We start from the raw sequence: 15,858 nt of genomic DNA on the forward strand, positions 1-15,858 counted from the left end.
TTAGAGGCTGCTGCCCTATGTACATACTGATGTCTTGGAATACGGGTCACTTTGATAATGATTACATACTGTTTAATCCACTTCATATGTTTATACTGTATTCTAGTCAAGGCCTATCCTATTTAACTACTGCTGTACATATACTATTCTTCAGATATACTACATATTCTATCCATATATTGTCTATATGATCTATACATCCCGTCACATATATATACAGTATATATATTTATACTCCAGACTCCGACATTGCTTGTCCRAATATTTCTATATTTCTTAATTCCATTCTTTAACTTTTTAGATTTGTGTGTGTTATTGTGTATTGTTGGATATTACTGCACTGTTGGAGCTAGGCACACAAGAATCTCGCTACAGCCGCAATAGCATCTGCTAAATATGTGACCAATAAAATGTGATTAGATTTGATCTAGTAGGTKATTTGATCAAAGGCTGCTCGTTTTGCAGCCAGTGGGCGTGATAACCATGATGCTGTCTGTCTGTGTCTCTCACTAGTGCAGTAAAAGCTGCTATCCCCAGGTTAGGAGCATCTGGAGAGCCTTATGGGAAGGTGGATCAGGGCCTGGGTTCAATTGGGCCCTAAGCAYGCTGTAAAACCCCAGAGCCGTTCTATTTTATGACATGGAGCCCCGTAAAGAGGAGAGGAGCAGCACTCTCTAGGTCTCAGATGTGCCTTAACKACTGCAGGACCAACCAGTCCAGGGCTGCGGAGATGGCTCTCGTTTGAACCATTTGTTAGGCCATTTGCCAACAGCTGGAGAGAATTTCACTGTTTATGCTTCAGTTGATGTGGTCAACACTTCTCTTTTGTATGAAAAGAGCCGGTGCTTGACTTGGGCAGGAGCTCGCCGGAGCTGAGTACCTGCACCTAAAATGTTCTACTGCTTGAGCTCCTGCCCTACTTATAGAATATTAGCTCAAAAGTACTGTAGAGSTCCTGCACCTACATGTAAATATAAACAATKCCCAAAATGAGTGCCGGCACCAATTTCAGTCCCTGTCAAGCACTTTCACTCTACTGCACTTGGAGTTGGATGTCTCTTTTTTCCACAAACTGCCATTTGCCATGACTTCAGTTATCTGTCTCTCTCACCAACTGTCTCTGTGGGAGAGGGCGGAGGAGGTGTACGCTACAGGCAGCATAGAGTTGAAAGGGAATATGAGAGCAGGGGGAAAAGAGTCATCTTTGACTGTGCTGTGCTCTTTTGTCATCAGGCTTTATTTTGAAGTACACATGCATTAGCTTACGATCGACTGTAACGTCACAAAGCCATCTCCTGCTAATGCCCTCAGCCTATTTTAGGAAAGGTACCATCAAGCCCAGACTGTCTCTGACATTGAGTAATGTTCATAGTAAATAATATCTGGTCAGTTCTCTTTTCTCTTGTCGCCAGTGAGGRTCCACAGTCAGTACATTTGACTAGTGGGGGTGGGCTTTTTTCAGAATCGTAATTACACTTCTGTCATCCTCTTCTCTTCCTGCCTCTCCGTGTTCACAGAAGATTGGAGTAGATTGGATGCAGGGCAGGTCTGCTTTAAGTTATGTTCTGTTCACTAACAGGCTGCGCTCCCCGCTTCAAGGACAAAGACAAGAGCTGCTGCCAGGAAGATGCAACTCTTAGCTTTTACCATTAATGCTGACAGCCAATGCTATTAACTTACCACTAATGAATGAGCGTGCAGATCTGTGAGATCATTTTTGGAAAGCACTCCTAGGCCTACACTGAGAGGGCGATTTCCCTCTTGTACCGTTTCAGACATGTTTTGTGCTGACTTAAAACAAACAGAACAGCTCAAGCAGTTTAACTACTTTATATAAGTCCAACTCGTAAAACACTCCTCATGCAACATGCAGCAAGCCCAAACCAGTTCCTACAGTAATTGGACATGCGATCTGCTCAGTGCTGTGGTCGTGGGTATTAATAGCCTTCAAGCATTAGTTATTTKATTGTCCGTTCTGGCAGGCTTGTCATGTAATGCAGGCATTCGGATGCACTTGGGATCCCGACCACCCAGCAGCAGGCTTCTCCTGAACCCCAAACGCTGCTGGAACAGAGTCTGTGTTGAAGTCAGGTGACAGAGAGAGTACGGGCTAGCAGCTGTTTCCCTCACTTTTTAAATGGAACTTTAATGTGCCATCTCCTTCTATAGACGGGACCCTACCCTCTCTTTTAGACACCGCAGAGTGTGCCATGGTGGTGAAATGAAAAGGGGGGAGTGTGTGGCGTGGAGAAGGTTAGGGGGGTTAGTGGATGTAGAGGAGGGGGGCTGGGTGTTAGAACAGACGGTTTCATTTTAGAGGCCCTTGGCTGCGTTCCTGGGTCTGGTTTAGATATTAGACAGGTCTGAAGTCATCTCAAGGTCTGGGCCTGAGCCAAAGAGATGGAGGGAATGTGATGGTCAAGCTCGGACGCCCACCGCACCATGTGACTAGGGACTTACTGAGGACACACTGACAGAGAGAGAGCGAGAGAGAGAGAGTGAGTGTGTGTGTGCATGTGTGCGGGGATGTTTATGTAGTGTATGCGTACGTTATTGAAGTATTTCTCCTATTGATTGATCCAAACTGTTGAACGTGGCTGTGAAGACTTCCTCCTCCAGGCAATGTGCTGAACAGGCTCTGATAGAGAGGGGATGTTCAGGAACTATCYMGCACATGGCCCATCATGTTTGGCACTCTCTGTTCCTCTCTCCCATATGGCTCTACAATTTATGGATTGCATGATGGTACTAAACTGCTGATACTCAGTGCTGGGTCCATATCTGGCGTGCAGGCAGCAGCTCCCAGCTAGGTCTGGAGCTCCAGAGAGSCATGTCACAMGCAGGCAGGGTCACAGATTAGAGGTCATGCTGAGCATTAGAGCTCCAGTGGATGTGCCATCTAACGMCTCTCCCCGCTCTTRTTCTGACAGGGTCGCTGGTTCTGGAGGGTGCGGAGGAACAGGGTCCTGGARAACTACCCAATGCCCATTGGTCACTTCTGGAGGGGACTGCCTGGGGACATCGATGCAGCCTACGAYAGACACGATGGGAAATTTGTCTTCTTTAAAGGTTTTTGTACTCTCCTAATCATTGTACCTCARGTGCACGCACACGTAAGACTATAGGCAGGCGCGCAGGCAGGCGCACAAGCGCACGCACARGTGCACACGCAGTCAGTCATTGTTGTTTTTGAAATGAGGGTTAAACAGAAGAGAAATAGTTCAACTCAAAGGACCGGAACTGTGTTTGTTTATGTGTTGAAGTTMCAGCAATCACAAAACAACTGGACGCTTTGGTTACACTGTAATGTTGCTGATCCTAAAATAGATTCACAAACATTGTTTCAGTCCTCTGTGTGTGTAGTGTGTGTATTTTCTTTTCACGCTAGTGTGCCTTGGAGCCGAAACCTAAAGCTGTTAGTATTTTCCACATTACAATTTAATTACAGTTGAGTAGTGAGTAAACATGGCTAATTCCACATTAACACTTATTTTTGCAGACAATAAGTGTTCCTTGATCTCCACATTCACTTTAGCTTGGAGCCCCAAATGTATTGTAACCTCAGATAGCATATTATGGACAAACGGTCTTTGATAGAAGAGATGATGTTTCTGTCTAAATGGAAAAGATAATGACATCGTCAAGTTAAAATGGGAGAACTGGAGATCCCTAGAGTTTTGTGCTAAAATGCATTCGGATTGGGCTAGACATGAGATCTCCATGGTGGCAGTGAATGCTCATTGGCTCGAGCTGTAATCCTCCCCAGACCTCCTCATTCGGTCACAACGGCCTCTTTCCTCCCTGCACCGTTGCCATAGAAACCGTCCCATGCCCACTAACATTTAGGTTTTAACTTTCATTTTGATCATTTTCCCTCATTACATTGGCATAAAAAGAGCTTTCGCTGCTATAAGGTTTTCTCCCAGACCTCATTGCAGCTTTCTATTGATTTCCCCCCCACCTCCTCCCCAATTGTTAAACCACACATGTAATAATATCCTTAGGAGYACCAACACAATATGATTTGTCAGTAGAGGTTATTATAGATCCCCCTGGCATCTCTTTGTTCCATGAATTTTGTAACCAGAAACAGTGAAAGACAGATGGAGGTAGTGAAACTGCTTTTTGGGGAGACATTTGAGCTGTAGTTCTTTAAGACAGCTGGCTCGCTCTAAAGAAAGTCTCCAGGGCAAATGATGTCATTGGCAAGGCTTACTGAAATTTGGATGACAGCCATAGGAAAGAAACTAAGGGACCAAAAAGTTGGCCTGCCACATCTGGCAGATGTGAGTGAGAGAGTTGCATCAGCCGTTGGTTTCCAGATGCTGACTGCAAAGGTTTTGTTTTCAATGAAAAACTGGGCCAGGAGAACAGAAAGCAAGGCATGCGGATGGTGCCTCTGTGTCTAACATACTGTAAAACAATAATAAAAAAAAAATGACTCGCCATGTCCTCAACATTTCCACTCGAACCACTTCAAATGCATTATATCTAACCAAAGCTGTGCATAAACGCAATTTCACTCTCTATAATGTCRGTTATTGGCGCATGCTAGCCAGCGAATAAACAAGACTGTAATGTAATGGCAGGTTAACAGTTTCCATAGCGATCTCCAGGTTGATGAGTGGTAGTTGTTGGAAAGGGAAATTCCCTATGCATTGCTCCACAAAGGACCGTTAACCATGAATGCCTTTCTCCTTCCCTCCTGAATTATTATGTCCCACTCAATATCTGTCCTCCCTTTTCTGTCATCTCCTTGATGTATATGTTCCCCCACATCACTGTACTTCTCCTCTCCTCCCCCTCCTCTCCTCCACCTGTAGGGAATAAGTACTGGTTGTTCCGGGAGGCAAACCTGGAGCCTGGTTACCCCCAGGAGCTGACAGACTACGGCAGGGACATCCCCTATGACAAGATAGAGACAGCCATCTGGTGGGAACCATCAGGTTTCACATACTTCTTCAAAGGAGACTGGTAAGGAAGGGACTCTACTAGTTATCTGTTAATTGTTGCCCTTTTCCACGTTGACAGATGGGAGTTTCCGTCATGTGTTCACTACTGTAAATTGTCTTCTATTGTTTTGGCTTTGGAATATGTTTTTACACGATTACGATTGTATAATCACTTGGCATGTAAGGTTGTGGAGTCATCTCTTTTGTGCTGACTGCTTTGGCTTAGAAGACACATACACCCTGAGTTCTATATGAATGCCTGATTTAACATAAGCGCTGTATAGGGGTTTAACATACTGTTATTCTCTCCCTCTCGTCTCTAGGTACTGGCGCTTTAACGAACAGTCCCGTGCAGTCGACAAGGACTACCCCAAGCCAATCAGTGTGTGGGGCTCTGCGGTCCCGTCCTCTCCCAAGGGGGCTTTCCTCAGCGATGATGGAGGTGAGAGAGGCGAGAGGGTGGCCAGGAAAATGCCAGTAATGAACACTCTGAACAAAGGAGAAGGGCGGGWCTGGTCAATAAGAGAGAGAGGGGGCTTCGTGTAGGCAATATGGGCTGAGTAGGGAAAAAAGTGACATCTTGAAAGGATGAAGAAAAATAAGTTTTTTTGGGCTGTCTTTCTTTTCCCCAGAGCTGTACTGTATTTATAGTCTCACTCAATGCCGTGGATAAGTATTTGATTATCATAACAGTGTATTTAGTACTTAACATCCTGCCCCTGTCTTCCCCTCACAGCTTATACGTATTTCTACAAGGGATCCAAGTACTGGAAGTTTGACAACCACCGGATGAAGAGTGAGCCGGGCTACCCTAAATCCATKCTGAGGGACTTCATGGGCTGCAGTGTGGACCTGGACCCAGACAGAGACGGGGACACCGACGCAGGCCGCAAGGTCCCCGACGTGGATCGCCCGCCCTTCAACCCTGATGCAGGCCGGGACAAAGACAAGGACAAGGAGAAGGACAAGGAGCGGGACAAGGATCGAGACCGCACCAACGATGTAGACTATACGGACGAGAGAGAAGAGGAGACCAACGAGGTGGACGTGGTGCTGAAGATCGACGAGAGCGAGACGCGCACTATGAACATCATCATGGTGACAGTACCRCTGGTCCTGGTGCTGTGCATCRTGGGACTGATCTACGCCATCATCAACACACTGAAGAGGAAAGGAGCTCCCAAACTGCTGGTCCACTGCAAACGCTCCATGCAGGACTGGGTGTGACCTCTGACCCACTTAATAACCCCCCATTTGAATCCTATCCTCATTCCTCTATCTTCTCATCCAAAACATGGTAGTAGAGACATAAGTGCAAATACATACACACATATGCACACACACACTCACACACACAGCAAACATAAACACACTCCTAACTCGTCCCCCTCCCATGGTGCTCTCCCCAATGACTTGTCTGTAGTCTATTTATATCAGAACGTTTGCACATTGTTTTTTGTTTTTGTTTGGTTCATGTTGTGTGTGAGTCTTTTTTTCTAAACCAGGAAGTGTCTGCATTATTCTCTCTCTCTCCGCCCCGTTACAGGGGGTTTCTCTGAGATAACTTCCATCTGGTCCTTGGATTAGCCTTTGAAAGGCAAACAGAGACAAAACAGAGCGATAGAGAGAGACTGCAGCGCAGAATGAAGGGAGTGAAGGAGGTTTGATTCTGTGAAAAGCAGAGAGCCCCCCCCTCCCACTCCTCCTCCCTCCCTCCCATCTCCTCCCTCACTCAGGACTCCTTCAGCTGAAGCAGGCCTACTGCAGGTCAGGTATCAACASGAGAGAGAACAGTGTAAACAGTGTCACTTTTGAACTGCAACTCACCCAATGCCTTCTATTACCACACCTTCCATGTTGAACAGCCACTAACTGAACTTTTGGTTTTCTCATCTGTTTTTAATTCAAGGGCACCATGGATGATATTTGAAATGTTGTCCATACTTTGTAGACAACTTTCACAAACGTTTGGGTTATTCAACCTAACATGGTCTCGTGGTGCCTTTTTCATTTCGAACCTTGTTTCGGTCCTATTAAACCGTGGCAATGAGAGTTTGAGTTGTTATGATAGGGAAGGGTTGGAAAAGAAAGGTGCTTCTTTKCCCAAAAATGTAAGACAAAGGCAATTCACTGTGAAAGGACTTTATTTGGGACTTGGGGGAGCAGTTGAGGTACCGAGGTAGGAGAGAGARGTGGTATTGAATGAATATCCACAAGGCAAAAACTGGTTGAATCAATGTTGTTTCCACGTCATTCAAGGTGATGATGTTGAAACAACGTGGAAAACTGATTGGATTTGCAAAAAGTCATCAACGTAAGGGAATCTAATTTTCTAATTTTCCCACCAAACTTTTAACCTAAATCCAATCCAGCTAGCACATTGGGAACGAAGCCATACGTTTTTTAAACGTTCTGAGAATGGAAGTGAAAATTTTGCCTGTTCTGGGAACGTTCATTTTTAGGTTGCTYGGAGGTTGTGAGAACATTTTACTATGGTTCCCTGAAAGTTTTCCTGTGAGGTTTTATAAATGTTCTGAAAATGGAAATGATAGGTTATTTGAAGGTAATTAAATAAACTTCTGGGAATAAMACTTTTAATACCACTGCTAGCTTAGGTTAACTGTTTTGAACTCCAAGCACAGATAGGACACATGTTAATTCATCTTCTTAGGAACTTATGATCTTCTGCTCTCWATCCATGGAATTAGTCCATTGATGCCGAGAACGGAGTGTATATGTTTTTAAATAACATTCTTAGAACGTTCTTTGAACGTTACTAATGTTTTCTTGTGGTTTTTATGGAACCTTTTCTTAATGTTTCTGAGAACATGACTTTAAATAGAACCATGAGAAAACCTGTAGYAAAAAAGTCCTTCAGAATTACCGAAATTCCCACAGAAGAACTTTGTTTCGTAACGTTCTCCGATCGTTCTGAGAACATGGCTTTAAATAGAACCATGAGGAAACCTATAGGTAATTTTATGATGCAGTACTGAAATTCCAACCTAAGAAACATATGGTTCTCAGAACGTTGTGTGCTAGCTGGGTACCCTGCARCATTCCCAGAACATTGTGAGAAGGTTTTATGCAAAATAACCAAAGGACAACCACGCTCTCACCAAGCTCTAAGAAACATATGYTTCTCAGAACATTATGTGCTAGCTGGGKATGACATGCTGAAATGTTTTGTTGATATCATGTTGAATTGAAGTTAGTTGACAACTCAACCAAAATTAAATCAAAACTAGAGTTTGAAATAACGTCTGTGCCCAGTGGGTAAGAGATTGACTAATGCTTTTAATCTGAGAAATATTTGGAACAAATGATACTTCAGCCTCCACTGAAATGTATTAATAAATATAATTCAAGTAATGCACCACACAATGAGCCCTCTCTCTGTAATACCCTCTCCCCTAGATTTAAATAGATTGGAGGGCCTCTCTCTCTCTCGCTGAGCTTGTTCTAGAGAGTTAGTCCTCTGAACATATAGCTAATCCTCTCATTTAAAAACAGCAGGTGTTTTAAAATATTGTTCACCCCCAGCCTCGAGTCTTAAGCTTTCTCTGTACCAAAGCAGGCTTCTTTTCATTTTCTGAGAGGTCCAAACAGAGAGACAGACTTTACCAGAGAGGGAGAAGGGGAACAAGAGAGGGRGTGAGAGGCTAGAGATCTACTAACGGAGTTCAAAGACAGAAACATTATCTGTTAAGTATTTGGGAAGGCTTTACGGTCTGTTCCTGGATTGTGTTACCCAGATGTTGGTGATTGTTGGAAGGGGTTGGGAAGGCTGCAGGGCAGGCTGAGTGAGAGACCAGAGGTCCCTTCRTACAGCTGAGTAAGGCAGTAGGGGGAGTGAGGGAGAGGAGCTCACTGGGGACTCTTATTGGCACTGTGTCATACTGTATACTGTCACTAGCTCCAGAGAAGGAACTGTGGAGTCTATTCTGATACCAAAGGGAAATAGTAGCACGCAGTGTATGTGACTTCTTTATTTCTCACATTGTTATGTATTCCCTATGCTCTTCTCTTCGACCACTAAGGCCCATGTACAGTACGCATACGTCTAGTAGATTTGCTAGCAGCCCTCTAAAGATACTGAGAAAGGACTTGCTGTAAAGTAGAGATAAGTAATTTTATACTCATATACCTGACAGGTTTCACTGTTTACCATCTGTCAAACAGTAGTTGTGATGAGCATGTCTGTCTGAGGCATTGACGGGGGTGGGCGGGGGGGGGTGTACAGAGGATGCGGGAGATGCTCCCATAATACCACTAACATGGCGGATGGCCAGTTAAAAGGGCTATTATAAATATTCTTGACAGCGGAGAGGAATCACAGTCATGAGACGTCCTGCGTGTGTCAGTGATGGATCCCACTCGATGGGGTTGCTAGGAGACCGCCTCCATCCCATTGCCCTCTCATTGTGCTGCGAGGTTGAGAGGGGAGTTAATCAGAGGTAAAAGCCTTCCCTCTCTCTTCTCCCCCCTGCCTCCCCCACCCATCCCCATCCACCCACCCATCCTGTCCAAATCAATGGAGAACTCACCATCAGCAGGCCTAGAAGGTATCTGGACACACTCAAAAAATGCTCACTCATTGTCTGAGACACAGTCCATGCCTTACTCGCTCTCTCTTTATCTGGGATAGCTAGTATCTTTGTGCCTGTATGGAGTAGACTATCTCTGCCAGTCCCAGACCGTAGTGGCCTGTGTGGCTGTTTGTGTTCCTAGTACGTCTATCTCTTAGTGTGGATTTATTTTCCAACTGMTTCTCGGTGTGTCTGAGACGTCTCCCCAATAAGACACTGTAYTCCCCAACGATGCCTGCCTAAGAACTAGCTCAAGCAGATGCAACGGAAATGTGGGAAATTTCACAAAGGAACTGCCTGCTTRAAGTAAACTAGAGCCTTTATAAGAGCACTCTGGGATTGAGTCCAAGACTGCTTGGTTTTGTTGAACTTTTTTTTTTCTCATGAGAATTGTTTTGGAACACGAAAGCAATGCAAAATACAGCAATGAAAAATACAGTTATGAACAGTTTTGAAAAGTACAGTTATGAAATATTATGTCAGGGAATGATTGAGGTATCAACACTCTGTGTGCATGTGTTTTGTGTGAGTGTGTATATTTTCGAGTGCTATTACTCTGTAGTCTCCTTATAGCCTTATAGTATCACTACTTCCTCTCTCTCTGTTGAACACCACTCTACTCTTCTGCGCTGGTCTGGTCTTCTCTGAAGCCCGTCTAGGCCCTGCCTTGGCCCCAGGGGGACTGTAACAATGGGCTCTCTCACAAAGTGCAGCATTGTCCTSCATGCTGTCATTGCTCCAGCCCAGAAGGAAAGCAGGCTCAGCCCTAGGCCAGGATCGGGAAGCTTCCTTTCTTCCTTCCTTCATCCCACAATCCCACTCTCTCCCAACCCTACAGCTCTGTAATGGTCAGGGAGAGAGCAGAGCAGCCAAGGCAGTCTGATGTTTTATATCCAAGATAGAGAGGAACACAGCAGACTATGTTCATTCTATATATTTCGTTAGTTGTTGTTTGTGGCCAGTGCATTTCACAGGCATCCTGTACAGTTGCTTCATATCATGTCTCACAGTTAACCACTAGCTTGACAAAATTGTTTTGTTATTCATTGCAAACAACAACCACACAGGATGCCAAACTGATCTTTGTAGAGAGAAAGAGAGATATGTTAGAAAGATGACATGGAAGACATGTCAACAGAAAGGGGTTCAGTTTGATCCTTGCTTTCGATTTCTCAATCCTCTGTTAGATGTTTGTCAGATCCAGAGGTTGGTGGGAAGATGATCGATGCGCTTCGATTGAGTCTCGATGCCTCAGCCCCAGACACACTCAGTGGGTGTGCATCCCTYTCCCAGAGTGCATCTCACCTTACCTACTCAGTAGAGCCTGATCAACTGAAACCACATGCTATTAACTCTCAACTGACTTACGGTAGACTGCTCCTCCCAGATCCTTGGAAAACCAGGCAACTAAAAGCCTACCAGGCTATGGCAGCGCAGCGTTACATCTCACAAATGTTTTAAAAACTTTACAGAAATGTTGTGTGAAAGTTACTACCCGGGTAATMCTTCAGTGAGTTCGTTTTTTTTWAAACCTCACCACGCCTATTAACATTGATGGGATGAAAATAAAAAGTTAATTTGTCTGTATGATTATCATGATTATTTGTAATATTAATTTAGAATTTTTCTTTGAACGCCGTATGATTCTTTTTGTACTTTTAATAACATTCCGTATGTGTTTTTATTTTATTTTGCTGTAGAAAGTGAAGATTTTATACATTTGTGTTGTGTGTTCACCTCTTGTTGAGTGTGTTGACTATCCATGCTGGACATGTACACAATAAAATGCTCTAAAAACAAAGAAGTCTACTAGTCTAAAGCGATACTGCATTTTATGAACTATCRCAATGACCTACTCATGATGTGACTTAGTGTTTTGATGCTTGGCACTGCACCAATACAGAAGCTGTGGGACCATGATTTATTTTGTCCACCATAATGTAAGATTCCCAATTGAGGACAGTAAACAAACAAACTGTATCCTGACAATGGTCCCACCCCTTCTTCAAACTCTCCCTGATCTAAGATCACAGTCCGTGACCAGGGCCACACTTCCGCTTTCTCAAGAACCAGGGACCATGGGAAACTGGGAGGGAGATTTGGCAGCAACAGCCCAAATACTACAGAGATGAGAGGAAGCAAGTACAGTAGTTTGGTCAGAGCAGTTGCCCTTCTATACAGTAGTAACCTACAGTTGAAGTCGGAAGTTTACATACACATAGGTTGGAGTCATTAAAACTTGTTTTTTAACCACTCAACAAATTTCTTGTTAACAAACTATAGTTTTGGCAAGGCGGTTACATTACATTACAAGACATCTACTTTGTGCATGACAGAAGTAATATTTCCAACAACTAATTTTTCCAACTGTCTGTTTACAGACAGATTATTTCACTTATAATTCACTGTATCACAATTCCAGTGGGTCAGAAGTTTACATACACTAAGTTGACCGAGCCTTTTAACAGCTTGGAAAATTCCAGAAAATGATGTGATTGCTTTAGAAGCTTCTGATAGGCTAATTGACATAATTTGAGTCAGTTGGAGGTGTACCTGTGGATGTATTTCAAGGCCTACCTTCAAACTCAGTGCCTCTTCGCTTGACATCATGGAAAATCAAAAGAAATCAGCCAAGACCTCAGAAAAAAATTAGACCTCCACATGTCTGGTTCATCCTTGGGAGCAATTTCCAAATGCCTGACACATACCACACATACCACGTTCATCTGTACAAACAATAGCACGCAAGTATAAACACCATGGACCACGCAGCCGCATACCGCTCAGGAGGAGAGCGGTTCTGTCTCTGGAGATGAACGTACTTTGGTGTGATAAGTGCAAATCAATCCTAGAACAACAGCAAAGGACCTTGTGAAGATGCTGGAGGAAACCGGAACAAAAATTCTATATCACAGCAAAAACGAGTCTATATCGACATAACCTGAAAGGCCGCTCAGCAAGGAAGAAGCCACTGCTCCAAAACCACCATCTTTGTCCCCATGTGCAGTTTGCAACTGCACATGGGGACAAAGATGGTATTTTTTTGAGAAATGTCCTCTGGTCTGATGAAACAAAAATGGAACTGTTTGGCCATAATGGCATCGTTATGTTTGGAGGAAAAAGGGGAGGCTTGCAAGCTGAAGAACACCATCCCAACCGTGAAGCATGGGGGTGGCAGCATCATGCTGTGGGGGTGCTTTGCTGCAGGAGGGACTGGTGCACTTCACAAAATGATGGCATCATGAGGTAGGGAAATTATGTGGATATATTGAAGCAACATCTCAAGACATCAGTCAGGAAGTTAAAACTTGGTCGCAAATGGGTCTTCCAATGGACAATGACCCCAAGCATACTTCCAAAGTTGGGGCAAAATGGCTTAAGGACAACCAAGTCAAGGCATTGGAGTGGCATCACAAAGTCCTGACCTAATCCTATAGAAAATTTGTGGGCAGAACTGAAAAAGCGTGTGTGAGCAAGGAGGCCTACAAACCTGACTCAATTACACCAGCTCTGTCAGGAGGAATGGAAAAATTCAGCTTGTGGAAGGCTACCCGAAACGTTTGATCAAAGTTAAACAATTTAAAGGCAATGCTAACAAATACTAATTGAGGTTATGTAAACTTCTGACCCACTGGGAATGTGATGAAAGAAATAAAAGCTGAAAGAAATAATTCTCTCTTCTATTATTCTGACATTTCATTCTTAAAATAAAGTGGTGATCCTAACTGACCTAAGACAGGGAATTTTTACTGGATTAAATGTCAGGAATTGTGAAAAACTGAGTTTAACTGTATTTGGCTTGTAATGTAAACTTCCGACTTCAACTGTATATCCAAATCATGACAGAGCATATATGGTAGATTGAATCAATCAAATATGTTTATAAAGCCCTTTTTACATCAGCCGATGTCACAAAGTGCTATACAGATTCCCAGCCTAAAACCCCAAACAGCAAGTAAAGTAGATGTGGAAGCAGATGTAGATTCACAATCCTATTCACTTAGATATCTATATTCAAATATTTACAGTGCCTTCCCGAAAGTATTTGCATCCCTTGTGTTTTTCCACATTTTGTTGTGTTATATCCTGAATTTTGAATGGATAACATTTAMATTTTTTGTCACTGGCCTACTGTAATATGGTGRGTCTAGGTGATAGGTGTAGGAGTCAGGCGCAGGAGAGCAGGGATGTCTGAGAAGCGTGTTTTAATAAGACAGTCCACCAACACTYGAATGGCACAATCGAAAAGGACAACGCCCTCGTAAACACAGTTCCGACACTCATACACTTACTTAACTGTGAAAACAAATAACGGTAAATCCAACCGAGCACATCACAATAAAAGACTAATCCCGCATTAACTAGGCAGGCAACAGGTTACAATTATACACACAGAAATTAACGCAAATGAAACCAGGTGTGAAAAAGAACCAAAGACAAAACAAACAGAAAAGGAAAAAGGGATCGGTGATGGRTAGTAGACKGGCGCCCGAACAGGGAGAGGAGCCACCTTCGGTAGAAGTCGTGACACCTACACACAATACCCCATAATGTCAAAGTGGAATGAGGTTTTTAGAAATGTTTAGAAATTAATAAAACCTGAAAAGCTGAAATGATAAGTATTCAACCCCTTTGTTATGGCAATCCTAAATAGATTCAGGAGTAAAAATGTGCTTAACAAGTCACATAATTGTGTGCATTAATAGTGTTTAAAATTATTTTTGAATAGCTACCTCATCTCTGTACCCCACACATACTATTATCTTAAGGTCCCTCAGTCGAGTAGTGAATTTAAAACACAGATTCAACCACAAAGACCAGAGAGGTTTTCCAATGCCTTGCAAAGAAGGGCACATACAGTATTGGTACTGTAGATTTTWWAAAAGCAGACATTGAATATCAGGTGTCCTTCCTAACTCAGTTGCCAGAATCTGCTCAGAGATATCACCAATGCGGCCAATGGTGACTTTTAATCAGTGACAAAGTTTAATGGCTGTGATAGGAGAAAACTGAGGATGAATCAACAACATTGTTGTTACTCCACAATACTAACCTAATTTACAGAGTGAAATGAAGGAAACCTGTACATAATAAAATAAATATTCCATGCATCCTGTTTGCAACAAGAGACTAAAGTAATATTCACGTTTTGTCCTGAATACAAAGTGTTGTGTTTGGGGCAAATCCAATACAACACATTACTGAGTATCACTCTCCATATTTTCAAGCAAAGTGGTGGCTGCATCATGTTATGGGTATGCTTGTAATTGTTAAGGACTTGGGAGTTTTTTAGGATAACAAATAAACATAATGGATCTAAGCACAGGCAAAATCCTTGAGGAAAACCTGATTCAGTTTGCTTTCCACGAAACACTGGGAGCTGAATTCACCTTTCAGRAGGACAATGGCCTAAAACACAATGTATTGAATACTCAGGGAGAAAAAGGTGTAGATTCATGCGCAGGGCGCGGCAGGTGTTTATTTCGCCTTCGCAGAAGGCAGGAATCGTGGTCACAGGCAGGCAATGATCATACATAGGTAGGCAAACAGGCAGGTGAATCAAAACTAGGACTGAAGGATATAACTGGTTCTCACAAACAAGCTAGGAAAAGGCTTAGTAGAGTCAAAATGAACAATACCTCACAAAGGCACAAACAGAATGAACTGAACTAAATAAGGAGCTGATGAGACCAGGTGAGTAACTAATACAGGTGAAATCAATGAACACAAATGAAAGACAGAGCTACGTTCAAGAACACAAAGAAARAGAACACAAGGTTGATTAAGAAAATAAATACTGAACCTTACACACAAGGCCAAATCTACAGTACACTGAAATTGCTTACCAAGGAGACAGTAAATGTTCTTGAATGGCCCAGTTGCAGTTTTACTTATATCGGCATGAACATCGATGGCAAGACTTGAAAATGGTTGTCTAGCAATGATCAACAACCAATTTGACAGAGCTCGAAGAATTTTGAAAAGAATAATGGGCAAATATTGAACAATCCAGGTGTGCAAAGTTCTTAGAGACTTACCCGGAACAATGCACAGCTGTAGTCGCTGCAAAAGCTGATTCTAACATGTCTTGACGTGGGGTGTGAATACTTACACAACCGTTCAAAAGTTTGGGGTCACTMAGAAATTTCCTTGTTTTTGAAAGAAAGGCAATTTTTATGTCCATTAAAATAATATAATTGCAAAAGGATTTTCTAATGATCAATTAGCCTTTTACAATGATAAACTTGGATTAGCTAACACAATGTGCCATTGGAACACAGGAGTGATGGTTGCTGATAACGGGCCTCTGTACGCCT

The 15,858-nt window shown here is 43.0% G+C and overlaps 1 protein-coding gene across 1 annotated transcript in view; it reads left to right on the forward strand.

The window, feature by feature from the left end:
- LOC111969283 (matrix metalloproteinase-15) overlaps positions 1-8,325 on the forward strand; it is a 20,727-nt gene extending 12,402 nt beyond the window's left edge. The window contains 5 exon segments of the mRNA XM_070445294.1: positions 2,793-2,848; positions 2,931-3,069; positions 4,824-4,974; positions 5,276-5,394; positions 5,689-8,325. Coding sequence (XP_070301395.1) covers positions 2,793-2,848; positions 2,931-3,069; positions 4,824-4,974; positions 5,276-5,394; positions 5,689-6,179 — 956 coding nt within the window. The 3' untranslated portion in view covers positions 6,180-8,325.
- The last annotated feature ends 7,533 nt before the right edge of the window (positions 8,326-15,858 follow it).

Source organism: Salvelinus sp. IW2-2015, linkage group LG10 (assembly GCF_002910315.2).
Source record: "Salvelinus sp. IW2-2015 linkage group LG10, ASM291031v2, whole genome shotgun sequence".
In the NCBI taxonomy this organism is placed as follows: domain Eukaryota; kingdom Metazoa; phylum Chordata; class Actinopteri; order Salmoniformes; family Salmonidae; genus Salvelinus; species Salvelinus sp. IW2-2015.